General features: G+C 44.2%; 2 protein-coding genes across 3 annotated transcripts in view; one reads left to right on the top strand and one right to left on the bottom strand.

Moving 5' to 3' along the window:
• Nucleotides 1-4,035, bottom strand: part of LOC135219863 (sortilin-related receptor-like) — a 253,800-nt gene extending 249,765 nt beyond the window's left edge. The window contains exon 1 of the mRNA XM_064256986.1: nt 3,694-4,035. The gene's annotated coding sequence lies outside the window, so the exon portion shown is untranslated. The remainder of the gene's footprint in view (nt 1-3,693) is intronic.
• A 334-nt stretch (nt 4,036-4,369) lies between these two features.
• LOC135219864 (uncharacterized) lies at nt 4,370-15,236 on the top strand. 2 transcript variants are annotated; one of them, XM_064256987.1, is made up of 3 exons: nt 4,370-5,644; nt 6,005-6,297; nt 14,886-15,236. In XM_064256987.1, the coding sequence occupies exons 1-3, from the start codon at nt 5,630-5,632 to the stop codon at nt 14,896-14,898; spliced, it is 321 nt and encodes a 106-aa protein (XP_064113057.1). In that variant the 5' UTR covers nt 4,370-5,629; the 3' UTR covers nt 14,899-15,236. The 2 variants fall into 2 exon arrangements, 1 of the variants encoding a protein (XP_064113057.1); XR_010315519.1 differs by having other exon boundaries at nt 4,380-5,528; nt 14,886-15,235.
• Nucleotides 15,237-20,517: the final 5,281 nt, after the last annotated feature.

The raw sequence follows: 20,517 nt of genomic DNA, 5'->3' as shown, positions 1-20,517 counted from the left end.
AACAATACCTTAAACATTAAAAAAAAAAAAGGGAAACCGGCAACTCCTGGAAGGTTGCCTGGAGAACCGATCAAATGCAATAAGAATAATCGTTCTCCTTGTTGTCCTCCGGTATGCATATGTAACCTGCACCATACAATTGCTTGATAGTAAAACGACATAAAGGCTAAATTAGATATTTTTATGATACAATACACCTTGTTCATACTTTTCTGGTGGATATATATGTCTGACAGGTAAGTTTCATGAACAAAACATAGAGTATCGTAAACAATTGGACAGCTACCTCCCTACTACATTCTTTCCTCGCGGGGTGGAGAGAATGTAAAACGATTGTCTTCGTTCTCTTAGGCAAGAGAACGAATTAGTATTAATCGAAGGAGATCCTCCAATGAGAACCGAGAATCGAAGAGGACAACTCAAGATTCTTATGATATATGACATAAGACTTCATGGACATAGTCTACGAGTCTTATTGCCCGTGATGGTTCTCTCTGAATCTTGTCAATGAGAGCTTATCCGCTTACCCGATAGAATGTTATTGGGATATTTGTCAATGGGAACTAACCCATTTACGTGACAGAGTTTATATATATTTCTTCAATGGGGTCTTACCCCCTTAGGTGACAAAATGATTGGAGAGAGAGCACTTTCGATTCCAAGATACGGATGGAAATGACAATAACAGAAAGTCCTTAACACTCGCAGACATAACCTAATGGCCCGTAGGCCATATTACAGGGTTAAGGAAAACATTAGCAGGTTCATTACCCTGACTTCTGTTTACTGATGCACTGTTTGAGGGAGACTAATTGCGTACATACGAATCATACGTCTTCCCTTCGAAATCAGTCAAACTCTTGTACACCTTACATCGATGTTTCAACACAGAAACATGAAACGTACACCTCGTGTATATCAAGTGCGGATCTACCGAAACTTTCGGTAGCCTCAACTTACCTTTGCAGACAACACACCCTGAAGCTAGCCTAACTAGATTCAGATATTTAATGCAAAGATTAATTAAAACCACATTTAAAACAGCGTATGCCTAGCCACAAATCCAAGATTAAATCAAAAGACAATTAGGATACTTAGCAGCAATGAAGTTTCAAAATCCTAGACGGAGGTACTGAAAACAGGCGTTTACAGTACCGGCAACAGAGGAAATGTGAATAGAAAATGGGAATGGTTCCTGACACCCGCCTTCCAGCGGTGGGAATGGGTACTACCACCTGGCCGACCACTGCGTGTGCCGGGAGTTTTGAAATTCTGTTGGACTTCGGAGAATACAGCTATATATATATATATTTGGCAGGTAAGCTTCGTGAACAAAACTTTCATTACTCAGTGGTAATGGAGTACTGTACATGGACAAACCAAATGCCATAAAATGCACAGGCAAGGCATATACAAGGGCAGAGATTGAGCTAGCCAGCACAAACACATGCAAGACATAACAGCAGGCACAGGCAGTTTATGAGGAGGAACGCAGACAGTGCATTGGCATATACGTACGTATATCTCTGAGCCATATGCAGTTACATACAGGCATGAGTGGACAGGTTATTTTAAGGAAGAACTCCACATGGAGATATTTGGTAATAAAATATTTTGACTGAACTAATATAAAAAGAGATGTACATAATGCAGTACAGGTGAGATACTGTCATTTGAAAAATTGTAATAATTGCTAAGAAAATTTATGATAAATATACTCTTGACATTTTTCTAAGCACTTTATGTTAACACTAGCATACAGATCAAGCTGTCATACATTTGCATATTGTTCCTACATGTGGCATTCCCTCAGGTGACTTGGCTCTGCCCAACTTGCTTGTGATTCTCTTTTTTGCAAAAAAAAATAACTTTTTTTTTTTTACTTTTTTTAATACTTAATGAACTCCCAACATATTAATGAATGCATGCATTTTAAAATAGAAAATTCTGGACCCTTTGGGATGCCACTATGGCATTTTAGCAGCAGCAGCAGCAGCTTAGCAACAGAGATATTGTTTACTGATATAAATTTTTGACCAAACAACATACAGAAGTGAATATGATCCAGTAGAGTTGAGATAACTTGGAAAATTTATTAATATAATGAAATAACGTGGGAAATTTACAGCCTTTGGTCGATGTTTTTCTGCATAAAAGTTCTGCAAGATGCAATGTTTAGTACCAGCCTCCCTTGGATGAGCTTAAAAACAAACATAAGATGATAAATTTCTCCCATTATTTTGATGAATTTCTCAAGTTATCGCACCTGTACTGCATCATATACTTTTACTAGTGTTAGTAAAAAAAAAATTTAATTAATAAACAATAGGCCTATCTCTGTGTAGAGCTCTTCCTTAGGTAATAAAACCCAGTGAGTGACCTCTTACCTGCTTGGTGTAAATTAATTTTTTTTTTTCAATTCATGTTAGGAAATAACACTAAATATGGTATACCAACAACAAAGGTGAGTCATCTTATAGGAATAGTACCTAAATAATAGTTTTGCCGTGTTCTGACATAATTTAAACTAGTAGCATAGCCTATCACATACTTGGTTCATCCATTACAATTTCCCTCTAATATCTAACAAAACTTGGGGACCAGTGAGATCCTAAATTTCAGTCAGGTGAACCAAGGGAGCACGAGAGGGCAAAGCCTTCCCTTAATCAGTTGTTAAAGGCATCTTTAATAAGTTTAGCTTATGATGGTTATGTTATTGTATACAGTGTACTTACCTATACTACTCTGTTTTTTTTTCCATCTCTCCATCCGGATGTGGTGGTCGCACATGGTAACACTACATCCCAGGCTTTAAATAGTTACGCTATGTGTAAGTTTTAGGTAAATAAAAGGATATATGGGTATACATTTGTAACTGAAGAGTCTTTTAATAATTTACTGTGTGTGCATTACACCGTTAATATTCGAAATAGGATATTATTTAAAGGCCGGGACGCAGTGTTACCATGCGCAAACACCACAGACAGATGGAAAAAAACAGAGTATAGGTAGTACTGATGTGATTTGACATTAGGTAGGTGCTATTTTGACTATATTAATATTCAATGCAGATATGGAAGGCCTAGTAGGCTATACTACTATACTAGTCATTTAATAGGGTTTATACCTTAGCCAGACTTACCATAACCTAACCTAACCTAACCATGGACACTATGCTCTAACCTGGCTGGAGAAGCTGGTATTTCTACAGAAGCAGTCCGCACGGACTGCAAGGAACGTAACCGCGGATACGACATCCACTAGGGATTGGGGCGTCCAATGTATCTTGCCGTGTTTAGTACTGGCCCTGGGGGTCAATTACAGTCGTCCGAATAAATATTAGCCTAGTACTTAAAATTCTTGTTCAGTAAGTAAAACTGCATAGAAAAACCGGTATTTCTACAGAAGCAGTCCGCACGGACTGCAAGGAACGTAACCGCGGATACGACATCCACTAAGGATTGGGGGCCGTCAAACGTATTTCGCCGTGTTTGGCACTGGCCCCTGGGGGGTTAATTACAGTCGTCCGAATAAATATTACTTAAAATTCTTGTTCAGTAGGTAAAACTGCATAGAAAAACCGCAACTGCCATATTCTAGGCCGCCGCGGATAAGTACCCTAGATCTACCTCATATAGTACTACCAGGTACTAGGTAAATGATAAATGAAACAAAGTTTATGGATCTACTCACAGGGTATGGAGGGCAAGTACTAGGTATTCAAGTCAGCCAACATCACACCACGACTCGGGCAGAAATTCATCTTTATTTATTTAAGCAAGGCTACTTAGCCAAGATTCAGTACACTTCAGGCCTATACTTTACACTTGCAATTAGTATGAAGTAGGAAAATTAGGATAAACCGAGAGAATTCCACAATATTTTCAACATTGCCTCTGCTGGAACGCTATGACAGTAGTCACTAAAAAAACATTATAATTGCAAAGTACTGTCATAACTTTGCATGGATGGTAGATCTACGAAATGGCTACGAATGACGGAATCTGGTTGATGCTGTTCGCTTTTCCGGTACGAATACGATCATCCCTACTCGATTTGTTTTATTTTATCTTTCGAATCTTCTTTAAAAATATATATAAACAAATATACTATACTTTATACATAATGCTTGCAAACTAGTATTCATCAATATATATATATATATATATATATATATATATATATCGATTTTTTAGAGTTCCAATTTTGCGAAATGCACATAAGGACATCTAATCCCCGCCGGCTATTTAGATTCACATCAACCGTGCCGATGTCTAAGCCAGTCCCTTACGACGCTCCTGATTGGCTGTTGATAGGCCAATCACAGGGCTGGAATTTTAGAAACTCAGTCTATCGAAACAGTTCACATAGGCGAGATGTATATTCCACCTCTACTGAGGGATACGACTTTCAAAAGTATCCCTCAGGAGAGGTGTAACATGATACGTGACAGTAGACCAGACGTGACGTTGATTTACAAAATCTAGAAGAACGCATCATTCATTGATGTCTCAATACCATGGGACACCAGAGTAGAGGAGACAGAGAGAGAAAAGATTGATAAATATCAAGACCTGCCCGTATTTATCAAAGCTCGCAAATCCTTAAGAGTACTCTTAACTCATTAAAACACTCTTAAATTTATGAAAATTCTTAAGGGAATTTTACGAAGCCTCTTACGCGCTATGAGTACTCATATCTCGGGCCAAGATTTAAGAAAGGTGGAGGGGTCTCTTAAGTACTTCGGAGTTTCTCATAGCGGTAGTCACAGACTGTAAACATGGCAGACAAACAAGAACACCGCGTTCGCCGCCCGAGGAATTTTCGTCCAAGACTGGATATATTCGATGTGTATGACGACAGTGAGTTTAAAAAAAGATATAGAATAGATCAAAGTGGCCTCATGTATGTGACTGACTTGATCAGAGAGGCGATTGCCAACCGCACGGAGAGGAGTCATGCCGTAACACCTGAGATGAAAGTGGCGGTAACTTTGAGGTATTTTGCAACAGGCAAAATGCAACTCTGCAATGGTGATGACTGGCCTCTCTCAGCCCACAATTAGCAGATTAATCGCGCAGACTGTTGATGCTCTTACAGCTCCACGGATGGTTCAAAGATTTGTGAAGTTCCCAACTAATCCTGTGGAAATTCAAAGAATACAAGTGGATTTTTCACAATTTGCTGGATTCCCCGGTGTAGTGGGTGTGATTGATGGCACCCATATAAAAATTGTTGCTCCAAAAGATTTTGAAGAAGTTTACGTAAATAGAAAAAACTTTCACAGCATCAATGTACAAGTTGTTTTTGATGCTAATTGCCTAGTGAGGAACATTGTTGCAAAGTGGCCAGGATCTGTTCATGACTCAAGAATTTTACGTGAAAGTGGACTTTGGCGAATATTTGAAGAGGACAGAATACCTGCAGGATGCTATTTGTTAGGGGATACCTAGTTGGTACCCGTGTAAACGCTGGTTGCTGACCCCATACCTAAGGCCTGAGGGACATCATCAAGAAGCTTATAACAGGTAATGCATAGCCTAGTTACATTGTTTACATTTAAGGTTAAGCAGAACGAAATAAAAATGAGAAAGCACGTAGACTATGATAGATAAAGACATCACAGCTAATGCACAACTCACAGGTATGAACCTCAATGTAATTTTTGCAAATACTTTAGCCTACCTCAACGTTTCTTAAATGCTTCCTTACAGGACGCCTGATAAATTAGAATATTACTACCTACCAATTGTAATATTCAATTCAGTTGACAGGTTAGGTAAGGTGTTTAGGTTAGGTAGTGCCCATACTATTACAAACCTAAAAAACACCTACCTAGCCATATTATGATTGGTTATTTCCTAGTTCGACTTTCATACTTACATTTTAGGTCAAGATAAACAACTTTTCTTCATAATATGCTTCCTTACGCCATGCCTGCTGAACTCAAATATTACCATTTGCAACAAGAAGACTAACTCGGTAATTTTAATATTGTTCACAGGGCTCACAAGAAAACGCGAAGTATCGTGAAAGAGGGATAGGTCAGCTAAAACGAAGATTTCAGGTTCTCCATGGCGAAATAAGAGTCGACCCACAAAAGGCAGCTAAGATCATCATGGCATGTGGCATCATGCATAATATATGCAAAGAACGGAACATCCCAATCGAAGATGAAAATGAAGATGAAGAGGATGTTGATGACCATAATCATGATGAAGTGTTCCAGCCTGCGCAAGGAGAACCAGTTCCAGATGGTGTACTTTTCAGGGAAAATATTCTCCGCAACCACTTCATGTAAGTACACAATGGGTCTTTTGTTGCATGTTATTGTATTGTATCGCGTTTTTACGTTGCAGGGAACAAGTGGTTATTGAGGACCTACAGCTTAATGTCTACTCTTGAAACCATTAACAAGAAGTGAAACATGTCATTGTAGTTCCCCCCCCCCCTTTACGTGGGGGTAAAAAAGTTGGTCCTAGTTTAAGGCTAATTCATAGCCTAAGGATTGTAGAAATAGGTTATTAAAACATGAAATAAGGAAAGATAATGTTCCACATACATTTCTGGAAAGATAAGTGCACCAATCCTTCAATATAAAAAAAAAAATAGATATGAGGCCTATAGCACAAAAAAATAAGAGAACTGAAGAAAAATAAAAAAAAAAAAAACAATTTCATCCAGTGACAAAGCATAGCTTGTTACAATCTGAAAGACCAATTTGTTCAATGAGACTTACTTGGCAGATATATATATAGCTGTATTCTCCGAAGTCCGACAGAATTTCAAAACTCGCGGCACACGCAGTGGGCGGGCCAGGTGGTAGTACCCATTCCCGCCGCTGGGAGGGCGGATATCAGGAACCATTCCCATTTTCTATTCATATTTTTTCTGTCGCCGTCGGTAAACACCTGTTTACAGACCTCTGCCCAGGATTTTTGGATTTAACTCGTTATAAGTATCTGGATTGACTTTTGGTTTTGACTCTGGATTGTTGGATTGGCATACGCGATAGTGGACTGTTTTTGGATTTTGGATTGGCTTTTGTATGAACGTGATGTCGGGATCAGTTCAGTGAGCTTCAGAGTGTGTGTGAGAAGTGATTGCAAGGTGAGGCTACCGAAAGCATCGGTAGACCCCCACACAGTATGTATGGGGTGTAGGGGGCATGTTTGTTTGCTAGTTGATCGTTGCATTGAATGCAAAAGTTTGACTGAGGATGAATGGAAGGTGTATGAATCCTATCGGCGTAAGCTAGAACGCGATAGGATCAGGAGGTCTTCCTCTAAAAGCGGTTCTACGAAAGGTAAGGGAAGTAACATTTCGCCTATATTAACACCAGTAGAATTTGCTTCACCTAATCCTGTGTTGTTGCCTGAGGGCCCTAGTTCTGTGTCTGGAGAAGGTAATGCCCTTTCTCTGATTCTAGAGTCATTGCGCACTCTAGAGTCCAAAGTGTTGGCCCTTGAAAACGGCTCGACTAAAGTGTGTGATCGTGCCCTAGTGTTTGTGGAGGGGGCGTCAGATCGGCCCCATAATGCCTCTAGGTTCTAGACCTCTGTCGGACTCCCAGACCTCAGGGAGTGGGCATGTCGAAAGCCGCAAGAGGGTTACGGGGGCTCCCCACCGATCTGGCGTCCCTTCGGCAGGACCTGTTTGATACTTCCCAGGCTGCCAAGGAGCGGTGCTCAGGCTCGCATCCTAAAGGACTGTTTTTCGTCCTCCGAGGCGCCCTCCCCGCGCAAGGGGTGGAGCTCTCGGAGTGACTCACGTCCGTTGAAAAGGACTTTTCCTAGGGAGGACGCTTTACGTCCCCTCTCTCCGCTCTCGTTGCGGTCGTCGCCTGCGTCGTATGACGCGTTTCCTCCACAGAAGAGAGGTAGGACGTCGTCCGAGGACGACGCTGAGAAGCGCTTCTCTCGCGTCTCGGAGAGGCAGGTTGCTGTTCCTGTGAGAAGGAAGGAGGCGTCCCCCCGCCCCTCGTCTTCTCGCAGGCGCAGCCCTTCACCTCCTCTCGGTTCTTCACCTACGAAGAGTATTCTTGCGTCGCTTCAAGACCAATTGTCTACCTTAATGGCTCGGAAGACTCGCCCAGCAGCAGTTGAGCCTAAGCGAAGGAAGGACGCTAGACTGCCTGTCAGAGGACGAGGCATCTCCTTCTCTGTCTCCTCGTTCGTCGCTGTCTCCGCCCCACGCGTCAGGACGCCTTTGAGGACGCTCGGCAGGACGCCTTGGAGGACGCGTTTGAAGACGCTCGGCAGGACGCTTTGGAAGACGCGTCGTCGGCTTTGTTTGACCGCTTTAGCCTGTGGAGAAGGCTTTTGAGAGCGCTCAGAAGGACGCTTTGAAAGCGAAAGCTGGACGCTTGAGCGTCAAGCGTAAGGACGCTCCTCGAGAGAGACTTAGAGTTCCTCTCTTGACGCGCAGCGAGGGGCAGGACGCTCTTCGTGGTTCGAGCTCTAAAGATCGACAGAAGGTCGGTCGCTTTGAAGAGGCGGATGTTAAGTCTTTCCTCGAAAGCCTTTGTTGAAGGCTAGACCCGCGGGCGGGCGCACGCCCTCTCCAGAGGTTCTATCTCCTTTGCCTCTTCGGGAGGAAGGAGAACATAGTAGTCCGGCTGACTCAGTGGAGGAAGAACAGCCGTCAGTTTCGTCGGTTTCCGACTACAAGGTGCTGGTACGACTTTTACGTTCCTTGTTTGGGGAGAAGTTCCAGCCTGCAGCTCCTAAGTCTCCGCCCTCTCAGTTTTCGTCTTCGAAGTCGGGCAAGGTTTCGGAAGTGGTGGAGATGAAGACTTCCTTATCCACTAAGAGAGCATTCAAGAAATGCAGGACTGGATGGAACGTCGGAAGGATCAGGCAAGTCGACTTTCGCCCTTCCTCCTTCAAGGATGAGTGGGAGAGGCGGCATTTGGTATGAGACCAAATCGGAAGTAGGAATTAAGATACCCGTCCTCTTCCCAAGGGGACTTTGCTAGTCTGGTTAGACGCCCAGAAGAGATCCCTTTTGTCGTCCGCGAAGATTTCTTGGACACCAACGGAGATAGACCATCACATGAAAGGTCTGTTAAAGACTCTGGAAGTCTTTAACTTCCTAGACTGGTGCCTAGGAGCCCTGGATCTTCAATCTAGGAGTCCTGATTCTTTGAGTCTGGGGGAGCTGTCCAATGTGTTGTCATGCATGGACAAGGCCGTCAGGGATGGTTCGGAAGAGTTAGTGTCTCATTTCGGCACTGTTTTCCTCAAGAAGAGAGCGCTATTATGCAATTTCACAGCGAAGTCTGTTTCTGCATCGCAGAAAGCAGAGCTTCTCTTTGCACCTCTTTCGAGCCATCTCTTCCCCCAGGCTATGGGTAAGGGACCTGGCAGTGAGCCTACCAAGAGAAGGCTACCCAGGATCTCTTGGCCCAGGTTCTTCTAGACGTCCTGCCAGTCACCCTATCACGTCGTCGTCGGGACCGGACCTCCTAGGAAGGTTAAAACCCTTTCGGAGCGCTCCTCCCTCGAGAGCTTGCTCCTCGAGGGAGAGGACTTGCAAGAGGAAGAGGTTCCTTCAAAACCTAAATCCTCTAAATGAAAAGAAAAGTCCTTCAGATGCCTGTCGGAGCCAGGCTAAAGTTCTTTGCGGGGGCGTGGAGAGAGAGAGATACAGATCCGTGGTCCCTCAAGATAGTAGAACAGGGGTACAAGATCCCTTTGTAGACCTCCTCCTCTTTCAACGACTCCCAGAGATCTTTCCCCGTCGTATCAAGGGGAGAAACAGCAGGTTCTTTTAGATCTTTTGGAACAAATGATCTCGAAAAGAGCGGTGGAGCAGGTCCTAGACCTGGGGTCACCAGCGGATACTACAACAGACTTTTCCTGGTACCAAAACAGTCGTCGGGGTGGCGTCCAGTCTTGGACGTAAGCGCCTGAATCTTTTCGTAGAAAAGAAAAAAATTCAAGATGGAAACACCTCAGTCGGTTCTAGGAGCCTTAAGACCGGGCGACTGGATGGTGTCCTTGGACCTACAGGACGCATACTTTCACGTGCCTATCCACCCTCTTTCAAGGAAGTTTCTGAGGTTTATGCTAAGGGACAAAGTTTGGCAATTCCGAGCCCTTTGTTTCGGTTTAAGCACGGCTCCGATGGTATTTACCATGCTCATGAAGAACGTAGCGAGATGGTTACATTCTGCAGGAATAAGAGTGTCCCTGTATCTCGACGATTGGCTTATCAGAGCATCGTCAGAAGAAAGGTGTCTGAAGGACCTTCACTTCACGTTGGCCTTGGCGAAGTCCCTGGGACTTCTAGTCAACCTCGAAAAGTCGCATCTGACCCCAACACAGTCATCGTGTACATTGGGATTCAGATGGGATTCAGTGGCTTTTCGAGCGTTTCCGTCCCAGGAACGACAGCTGCAAGGCTTAGAGGAAAGTCTCGGCATTCCTGGGGAAGGAAGCTTGCTCGGCGAGGGAATGGATGAGTCTGCTGGGAACCATTTCCTCGCTGGAAAAGTTTGTTTCCCTGGGAAGACTACACCTCAGACCTCTCCAGTTTTTCTTAGCAGAGTCAGTTTTTCTTAGGAGAGTCAGAGAGGATCTGGATGCGACCCTTTTCATCACCGAATCGGTGAAGAACCATCTAAGATGGTTGGTTATCCTCGGAAGTTTCGAGAGGGGTTGTCCCTAAAGCTTCTGAGCCCAGACCTAGTGTTGTTTTCCGACGCTTCGGTGTCGGGATGGGGAGCAACACTGGGAGGGGAGGAAGTGTCAGGCACCTGGAAGGGGTGGAACAGGTGTCCTGGCACATCAATGTAAAGGAACTAGCGGCGGTTTTTCTGGCGCTACAGTTCTTCCAACAAAAGGTTGCAGAGAAAGTAGTCCAAGTCAACTCGGACAACACCACAGCCCTGGCGTACCTAAAGAAGCAGGGAGGTACACACTCCCGTCCTCTGTTTTATTTAGCGAGGGAGATTCTGCTGTGGGCAGATGCGAGACGGATAAGGATCCTGACGAGATTTATCGCAGGAGTCCATGAACGTCAGAGCAGACCTTCTCAGCCGACAAGATCAGATCCTGCCGACGGAATGGACGTTGCACCAGGACGTCTGTCGAGAGCTCTGGAGACTGTGGGGGTGTCCGTTAGTCGACTCTTTGCGACGTCGAGAACAAAGAGGTTGCCTCTTTATTGCTCTCCTGTGCTGGATCCGGGAGCAGTCGCGATAGACGCACTGCTCTGGGACTGGACGAACCTGGGACTTATATGCCTTCCCGCCATTCAAGATCATGGGGAAGTAGTAAGGAAGTTCGCGGCATCGGAGGGGACGAGGTTGACCCTGATCGCCCCGATGTGGCCCGCGAAAGAATGGTTCACAGAGGTAATGTCATTCATCATAGACTTTCCGAGGACATTGCCCTGGAGGAAAGATCTACTCAGACAGCCCCACTTCGCAAGATATCACCGAAACCTCTCCGCTTGGGTGGGTCTGACTGCGTTCAGACTATCGAAAAACTGGCCAGAGCGAGAGGTTTTTCTAAAGCAGCTGCAAAGGCGATCGCCAATGCTAGGAGAACGTCCTCGAGAGCTGTTTACCAGTCGAAGTGGGCTTCCTTCAGGGCATGGTGTAGAAAGGAGGGAATTTCCTCTTCCTCTACCTCTGTGAGCCAGATAGCCGATTTCCTGCTTTATTTTTTTTTTAAGAAATGTGCAGAAAACTGGCGGTCCGTCCCCAACCATCAAGGGATATAAGAGCATGCGTCGGCAGTCTTCCGACACAGAGGACTAGACCTGTCTGATAACAGGGATCTTCACGATCTCCTGAGATCATTTGAGACATCCAAAGATACCTCAGGCGAGGCCTCCTTCTTGGAACCTGGAATTTAGTCCTTAGACTGTTAATGTCGATCCTTTCGAACCTCTACATGAAGCGTCTCTTAGGAACTTGACTAAGAAGGCTCTTTTCCTAACTGCTCTGGCGACGGCGAAGAGAGTTAGCGAAATTCAGGCCATTTGTAAGAGAGTGGGCTTCAAGGGGGACAATGCTGCTGCTCTTTGAGTCCCCACTTCTTAGCAAAGAATGAAAAACCCGTCGAACCCTTGGCCAAGGAGCTTTGAAATCAAGGGTATGACAAGCCTTGTGGGCCAGAACCTGAGAGAGTCCTGTGCCCTGTCAGGCTCTAAAGTTTTATGTCCACAAGACTAAAGAAGTACGAGGTCCCTCAGATAATCTCTGGTGTTCGGTTAAACGACCCGATATACCGTTATCCAAGAACGCTTTGGCGTTCTTTCTGAGGGACGTCATTAAAGAGGCTCATTCGTCTTCCACACAGATCGATTTGAGCCTCTTGCGAGTGAAAGCTCACGAGGTCAGAGCTGTTGCAACCTCGCTTGCCTTCCAAAGGAACATGTCGATCAAGGACATCCTTGACGCCACCTTTTGGAGGAGCAATTCAGTATTCGCCTCACACTACTTGAGAGATGTGAGAACGATATACGAGGACTGTTGTTCTCTTGGGCCATACGTTTCTGCAGACACAGTCTTGGGGGCTGAAGGTAGCTCTCTCCCTATCCCTTAGTTAGTTTAGGTTAAGGTTTTAGTTGATGTGTTTTTGGTTGTGGTGAGGCTTTGGTGAAGACCTCCCATCTTTTAGCTTAGTGTTCAGGGGGGTCTTTGTTAGTTGGTCAGGTGGTGTCAGTTGCTTCGTTGCCCTCATTTGTATGGCGCTATGCTCTTGTCACATTGAGGTCACGTCCCCGTTGACAGAGCATTCAGAGCGCACCAGCACTACAGGTCTCCACCTGGCTGGCAACTCTGATTAAGCACAAGCAGGCTGTAGTGACAGTAATCACAGAGTCTACTTTGCTAACAGGTGAGGGAACCAAGGTGGTATATCATCTACTTAATTTAAGTTTCCTACAAATACCTATTCTGGTCTCTTCCCACCATCCGAAGGTGGGATTCAGCTATATATATATCTGCCAAGTAAGTCTCATGAACAAAATGTTATTGTTATAATACAATTAAGTTTGTTCATACTTACCTGGCAGATATATATAATTAAGTGCCCACCCACCTCCCCTCAGGAGACAGTGGCACTGATAAAATATGAATAGAAAATGGGAATGGTTCCTGATATTCCGCCTCCCAGCGGCGGGGAAGGGACAAATGGGTACTACCAACCTGGCCGCCCACTGCGTCGTGCCGCGAGTTTTGAAATTCTGTCGGACTTCGGAGAATACAGCTATATATATATCTGCCAGGTAAGTATGAACAAACTTAATTGTATTATAACAATAACATTTTTAAATAATCTCAGATCTTTCACTCTCTCTTTACATTTCTCATTGTCTTTTAATTATATTGTATCTTTGAACTGACTCATAATTATATTGTATCTTTGAACTGACTCATTTTCTTCTTCAAATCAATACCACTGTTTCCCTTTTATATCCAAATCAGGAATTGGTGTTACAGGTCCAACAAAACAAAGCCCTCACTGTTTTGGAGGCCATCCCCATCTCACTTGTTTATTGTCATTTGAGACTGTTTTACGCGACATGAATTATACTTGCATTTTAATAAGGGGATTTTCATCCTCCAAAATGTCAAGCACTTTCCCCCAGTAGTGGGTCTTTTCCCAGTAAACTGCATAAAACTCATCTTGCTGAATATCTACATAATGGGGAAGCGTTCCTGCTAGGTTTTCATGAATGAGTAACCTCTTCATAGTAAGTGATAGAATATCCACATTAGATTTGTCAAATTCTGTTTCTGAACTTAAAATCTCTGCATAGGGCTCATCTAGCTGAGAGTCAGAGTCCTCGAAAATTTTCCTTTTGGTAGGCTTCTTCCTAGACTGCTGCTTAGCTGGTAATTTAAGAAAATACCTTGACGATTGCAAGTTCAATTGTCTGCAATGATGTGTGGCAAGGTGACTATCAAACAAGAGGAGCAGGGACGGATGTGCTTTTTGTTACCTCACAGAAGTGCTCAAAAAAAATATCTTGGTAAATCCCATCCCATATTCACTTACCCCATATATCATGTTGGGTAAGGAGCCATCACCTTTCCAGCTGCTCATTACACATACTCCTTTCCCTTTGAAAATAACTAATGGGTCCATTGCAGTACCATCAGCTGAAATGGTTTGATTTTCCCAATTACCACCACAAGAAATTTGTATTGCTGGTTTGCCAATGCCGTGAACTGTTTTCCATGTGGAAGCATCCACTAGAAATGGGTTTAATGAGAGAGAATGCTACATAAAAATAGGTGGAGTAAAAAAAAATGCCCTTGTGGGGTAATTAAAGTGAGGCACTGTTTTTACCATATTGCATAGGGACAAAATGGGGTAAAAAAAAATCCCCCTCATTGTGTGATAGACATGATAATCTGATAAAGTTACTTAGATTAATTGAAAAATTTGACAACTTGTTAATAAGATCCTTGAGTTTCAAAGGAATCCTAGCTATATATGAAGCATGGCATTGATTTGAAAAAAATATCCAAATCTGTTTTGTAATGAGACCTTTTTGATTTGACTTCAAATATTCAATATTTATTCTCTGTTATACCTGTAGCCTCTGTTTTTGCACACAGCCTTCCTATGATAATAGAGTGCAAGATGATATACTTTGGGAAAGTGCTGAGTCTTTGGATAGAAAAAATTGGAGGTCACCTTTTTTTTTTTACCCCACATAACCCCCTACCTTCTTTTACCCCACTCTATTATACTTGTTTTATGTTCCAATTCAGAGGTTCTTTGAAGAACTTGATTCTATCATTAGGACACCTTTTTTCCCCCTTATACAGTTCACGGTAATGTGAGATAATATAGTTTAATTTAAATTTTATTAAACTAAATGCACTACTATAGCTACAGATATTTTATTCTTGTTTGCAGGATTGAGGGCTAAAATGTCGGATGGAGGACCAATTTAATGGAAATGGCTATTGCTCCCACTATCAGCAAGCAAGAGACAGAGGCAGAGGTCACAGAGCAGCCACCACCAGAGACAGATGCAAAGGAACAAGATTTGGCCTTACATTTAGATGCAAATCTGCCTCCATCTCTCATCTCTTCGACTTCAGCGTCTATCACATCAGCACCTTTAGAAATCACCGCTCCAGGAACCTTTGACTTCGATGTCCCTGGCGCTTCAGGCTTTGCAACCCCTGGCCCTTCAGGCCTTGTATCCCGTCTTCACCACCCCAGTCCGTTCTGTCTCCATCACTCCAACACTCGTTCATCCTGCACTGACTTGACCCCAGAATCTGTTCGGCCATATCCCGAAGCTGCTGCCTGTCCCTCTTGTACTAAGAATTTATTCAGTAAAGCCATATTTGTTCATGAAACTTACTGACGAGATATATATAGCTGTATTCTCCGAAGTCCGACAGAATTTCAAAATTCGCGGCACGCAGTGTGGGCGGCCAGGTGGTGGTACCCATTCCCGCCGCTGGGAGGCGGATATCAGGAAACTATTCCCATTTTCTATTCATATTTTTTCTGTCGCCGGTCGTAAACAACTGTTTACAGACCTCCGCCTAGGATTTTGAAACTTCATTAGCCGCTTAAGTATCCTAATTATTCTTACGATTATTGACTTGGATTTGTGGCTAGGCATACGCTATCGTAAATTTTTCATTGCATTTGATGTCTGAGGCTAGTTAGCTAGTTTCAGATTTTGTTGTCTGCATGGGGGATGGTGGAAGCTACCGGAACTTTCGGTAGACACTCGCTTAGTGTATATGGCGTTTACTTGTTTTCTTTGCATAAGTTCAATGTAATTAGTGTAATGTGTGACTGATTACGGAAGAAGTAGGATTCATGTACGCATTTTAGAGCGTGTTAGAATCAGGAGTTTTCCTCCACAGTAAACAGAAGTTAGAAATAATGAACCTTCTAACCTCCTGTAGATTTTATTTTGCCTAACCCTGTGGTATGGCTTCACGGGCCTAGAAGAAGTGTCTGCTAGAGGATTACATCAAGTAATCTTAGACTAAAGTGCTCGCTCTCCAATCAGTGTTGTGAAGTGTAGTGCCCCTTGTGTTGTGGAGGGGGCGTCAGATCGGCCCCATAATGCCTCTAGGCCTGGACCTCTGTCGGACACCCCAGGAACTTCAGGGGAGGGAAGGGCATGTCCCGAAAGCCGCAAGAGGGTTAACGGGGGCTGGGCTCCCCACCGATCTGGCGTCCCTTCGGTCAGAACCTGTTGACGCTTCCCAGGCTGCTAAAGATCGTGCACGCGCACGAATCTTGAAGGATTGCTTCTCGTCCTCCGAGGCGTCCTCCCCGCGCAAGGGTTGGAGCTCTCGGAAGGACTCGCGCCCTCTAAGAAGCTTTAGAGAAGAGGACGCTTCACGTCCCTCTCTCTCGTTAGGAGGGAACGTCAGATCGGCCCCCATAACGCCTCTAGGCCTAGACCTCTGTCGGACTCCCAGAAATCAGGGAGAGGGCATGTCAAAGCCGAAGGAGAGTTACGGGTTTTTCATGCTGATCTGGCTTCCTTTCGGCAGGTCCTGTTGTCGCTTCCCAGGCTGCCGAAGATCGAGCACGTGCACGAAGCTTCAAGGGTTGTTTCTCGGCCTCCGAGGCATCCTCCCCACACAGGGGTTGGGGCTCTCGGAAGGACTCGCACCCCCCACCCCCTAAAGAAGCTTTAGAGAAGAGGACGCTTCACGTCCTCTCTCTCGTCACGAGAGGATGAGGATAAAGAGACCACATTTACCCTTTTAGAAGAATGCACTGGCTCTTTTTCTAAGGGACATTTAAGGAGGCTCATTCATCTTGCCAGAAGAGTGATTTGAGCCTCCTACTGCGAGTGAACGCTCATGTATATATCATTTATACATTATTAAGGAGGCTCATTTCCATCTTTCCAGAAGAGTGATTTGAGCCTCCTGCGAGTGACCGCTCATGTATACATCATTTATACATTATTAAGGCGGCTCATTCATCTTGCCAGAAGAAAGTGATTTGAGCCCCCTGAGATTGAACGCTCATGTATACATCATTTATACATTATTAAAGAGGCTCATTCATCTTGCCAGAAGAGTGATTTGAGCCTCCTGCGCTTTAGTGACGCTCATGTATATGAACGCTCATGTATATATCACTTGTACATTATTAAGGAGGTTTCATTCATCTTGCCAGAAGAGTGATTTGAGCCTCCTGCGAGTGAACGCTCATGAAGTTAGAGCTGTTTCAAACCTCGCTAGCATTCCAAAAGAATTTGGTAATCAAGGACATTCTTGATTCCACCTTTTGGAGGAGCAACTCAGTATTCGTCTCCTCTCCTCATGCGCTCCGTATACGTTATGTAACGTTCGCTTTACTTCGAAAAGCAAGCTGATAAGTTTGACGGCCGGCAAGCTGCTTTGCACAGTCAAACACAACTTATGTCTCTGGTCGGCATAAGAAGGGCAATTTAGACGTGAGGAAGTTCTTTTTGGAGGTGCTCGACGTCCTATAAGTAGAGACATTCTCCAGGACGCTTCGGGCAAGCACCTTGCGGAAGACGAAAGCCATACGTCTTCCTTTAGTGTTCACACTCTTCAGGAGCAGCGTGCGGCTCTCCATGGAGACTCGCATGAGGACGTCCCTTAAAAATATTCAACGTCATACAAAGCACGCTTGGTTCGTCTAACATTGAGATGTTGGCAAGGTCGCTCGCCAGGACGCCTCTTGGCGGGCCTTGCATGCATTAAGGCGCTCAACGAGTTCCTCTCTGAACGTCGTTCAGAAGACTTGTGTTCTCTGCTCAGACACGCTCGTAGCTAAGCAGGACGTTTTTTGAGGACGCTCAGCAGGACGCTAAGCAGGACGCTTTTGAGGACGCTCGCAGGACGCTTTTGAGGACGCTCAGCAGACGCTTCCAGGACGCTTTTGAGGGCGCTTTTGTGCACATTCGCCAGGACGCTTCGGTGGAAGCTCGGCAGGACGCTTTGCGAGAGAAAAGACTTGTAGAAGGCGTTTTATTTGCTGTTCAGGACGTTTCTTAGGACGCTTGACGCTTTATAAACGCTCGTCAAGAGGAGGTTTTTTCAGGACTCTCCACAGGACATTCCTTTACAGAAATTTTTAAAAAGGATTCGGAGTTAGCGGAGAGACATACCCGAATTTTTTCTTCGATCCCTCCTTTTCCTCTTCATCGATTTCTCTGAGAATCGGGAAGATTATATACTCGGATTCCTGGGTGACTTTCCGTCATGTTAAAGGGTTTTCCCCTATTAGCAAAGTGCTAATAGTTTTGTCTAGTAAGGACGTTTTCCCCATTGTCAAGATACTAAACGTTTTGTCATTTAAGTGGGGGACCCCTCCCCTCATAAATGGGGTAGTTCTCATTGACATAGATTTTAACGTTTTTATCGTTTAAAAAGCGGATAAACTCATTAACAAATTTCGAAGAGCTCTCATTCATTTTCAGTAGGCTCATCCGGGAGTAAGAAAAGACTGTAGACTATATCCAGGAAGTCTTATGTCCAATATCATAAGAACTTTGAACGGTCCTTTTTCGATCCTCGGTTCTCTCTTGATGATCTCTATTCGAATATTACTCCCTTTTCTTGGCAAAGAGTCAAGGAGTTCTTTTAAAAAAGTCTCATTCATTAGAACGTGGACAGTCGTTTTCCTTTCTCTCTTCCTCGTCGAGGAAAGATGTAGTAGAGAATCGATGTTCAAATTACTACAATACTTAGTAGTTTATCTTTGCGGTTCATTTGCTAAACGCATGGGTCAAGTCATATACGCATATGTATTTACCTCTGCGGATAGAAGCCGAAAGAACTGTTGTTCTAATGTATTTATTTGACACTCCCTTCAACCTTCCAAGAGTTTTCGGAGTAAGAATAACTATTCAGGTATTGTTTACGACAACACCAACTCAGATTCTGTATTTAGCGAATTTTGTTTCGTTTAAATATGCCTGCTTGAGAGTTTCCTTTTGCTCGATAATTTCATACCTATCCTTCGTAAAAGGAGTAGCTGGCAACTCAGGCAGATAGTGCGAGACGATGAACAAGGCTGCTGTTACTGTGATGTGATCTACGCAGTACCGGCTAGCTCGGTGTCATGCGCGTTTGGTTGCGTCTCTCTGCAATACAATCATGGATTTTAGCCTCGGGTTGTTTTAGGAAATTTCTAGTAATCATGAATGAACATGCCTTCCGTTTACTTAGAAAATTTCAACAAGATATCTCTTATACTTGTTCGGTGCGGGTTTACCGCACGGTAAACAGATCTCTGTACGAATCTACCGCGGCATAGCACTATAATAATGCTCTCCTGCTTAGCAAAGTGCAGCCTTATTTAGGGAAGGAAGCAGGCTGAGTAGGGATGGATGAGTTTGTGGGGGACCATTTCCTCGCTGGAGAAGCTTGTTTTTCCCTGAATAAACAGCAATTCAGACCTCTACAATTTTTCCTCACGAAGAAATTGGAATAACATCAAAGATCTTGTAATAATTCTAATTTTCTCCTCCTCAACGGCTTGAGGATCACGCCTCGGGTGATAGCGAGAGGGTGCCAGACATGTCCGAACAGAGGAACAGATGTTCTGGCATTGTCTGAAAGAATTGGAAGCCAAATTGGTCGGCTCTCCAGTTCCTCGAAGGGTGGGAGTTTGGATCGAGTGGCCCAATCATCTCGGATAATTTCTCAGCTCTTTCATAGCTCAAGAACAGAGAATGGTTATGGGCTTGGGCACGGAACGTAACGGTCCTCAAGAGGTTCGTTTAAACTAGTGCACGTCCGTGCGGGTCTTCTCGATCCGAAGGCAACAAACTACTGGACGTCTGAGTAATCCGCACTTAGAAGTATTTCGAAAGTGAGGAGAGACTGAGGGCGTCCTTTCGTTAAGTTTTTCGTAATTTTGAAGACGAAGGAGCTTCCTCTTAAGTTGTTCCCTTATTCATGATCCTAGAGGATTAGCTTTAGTCGCCACATGTTGGCCTCTAAGAGGTTGGATTCACAGAGGTCAGGTAATTCAGAGAATTGTCCAAAGACCCTTCCCGAGAGAATCGGTGTAATCTAACTTCGTCACTTAGTGAAGTATCTAATATCTCTCCTCTCTGAGTCTGAAGGCGTTCAGACTATCGAGAAGCGATAAGATCTTCTAGATTAATGGCAGTCTCTTGGCCCAGGCAAAGCAGTGCTGCCTATTTTCAGTGTTTCAATCGGAGCGGGCCGTTTCTGGATAGTGAAGGGAAATGACTGTTCCTCCAACTCGACCTCTGTGAATTTCTTTATGGTTCTATCTTTCCGTATGCAAGTAACGAGATAAGATAGAAGTCCTAACTATTGTAGAATATGCAAATATGTTGTTGACGGCCTCTAGGCTCAGAGATTCGTTCTGTCAAACAACAAAGCTTCACGATCTTTGAGGTCTGGGGAGATCTTGAAATTCTCTGGATCGCAGGTTCCGGCATGGAAACTTAGACGTAGTCTGAGTTTCTGATGCCAAAGCATTTCGAACCTATCCTTTCTGCGAACTTAATACACGTGACCAGAAAGGGTCTAACATTCTAACCGCTCTA

The sequence above is a fragment of the Macrobrachium nipponense genome, chromosome 1, assembly GCF_015104395.2.
Source record: "Macrobrachium nipponense isolate FS-2020 chromosome 1, ASM1510439v2, whole genome shotgun sequence".
In the NCBI taxonomy this organism is placed as follows: Eukaryota; Metazoa; Arthropoda; class Malacostraca; order Decapoda; family Palaemonidae; genus Macrobrachium; species Macrobrachium nipponense.
The sequence above is the reverse complement of the archived record's forward strand: the minus strand, read 5'-3'. Positions and strand labels throughout refer to the sequence as shown.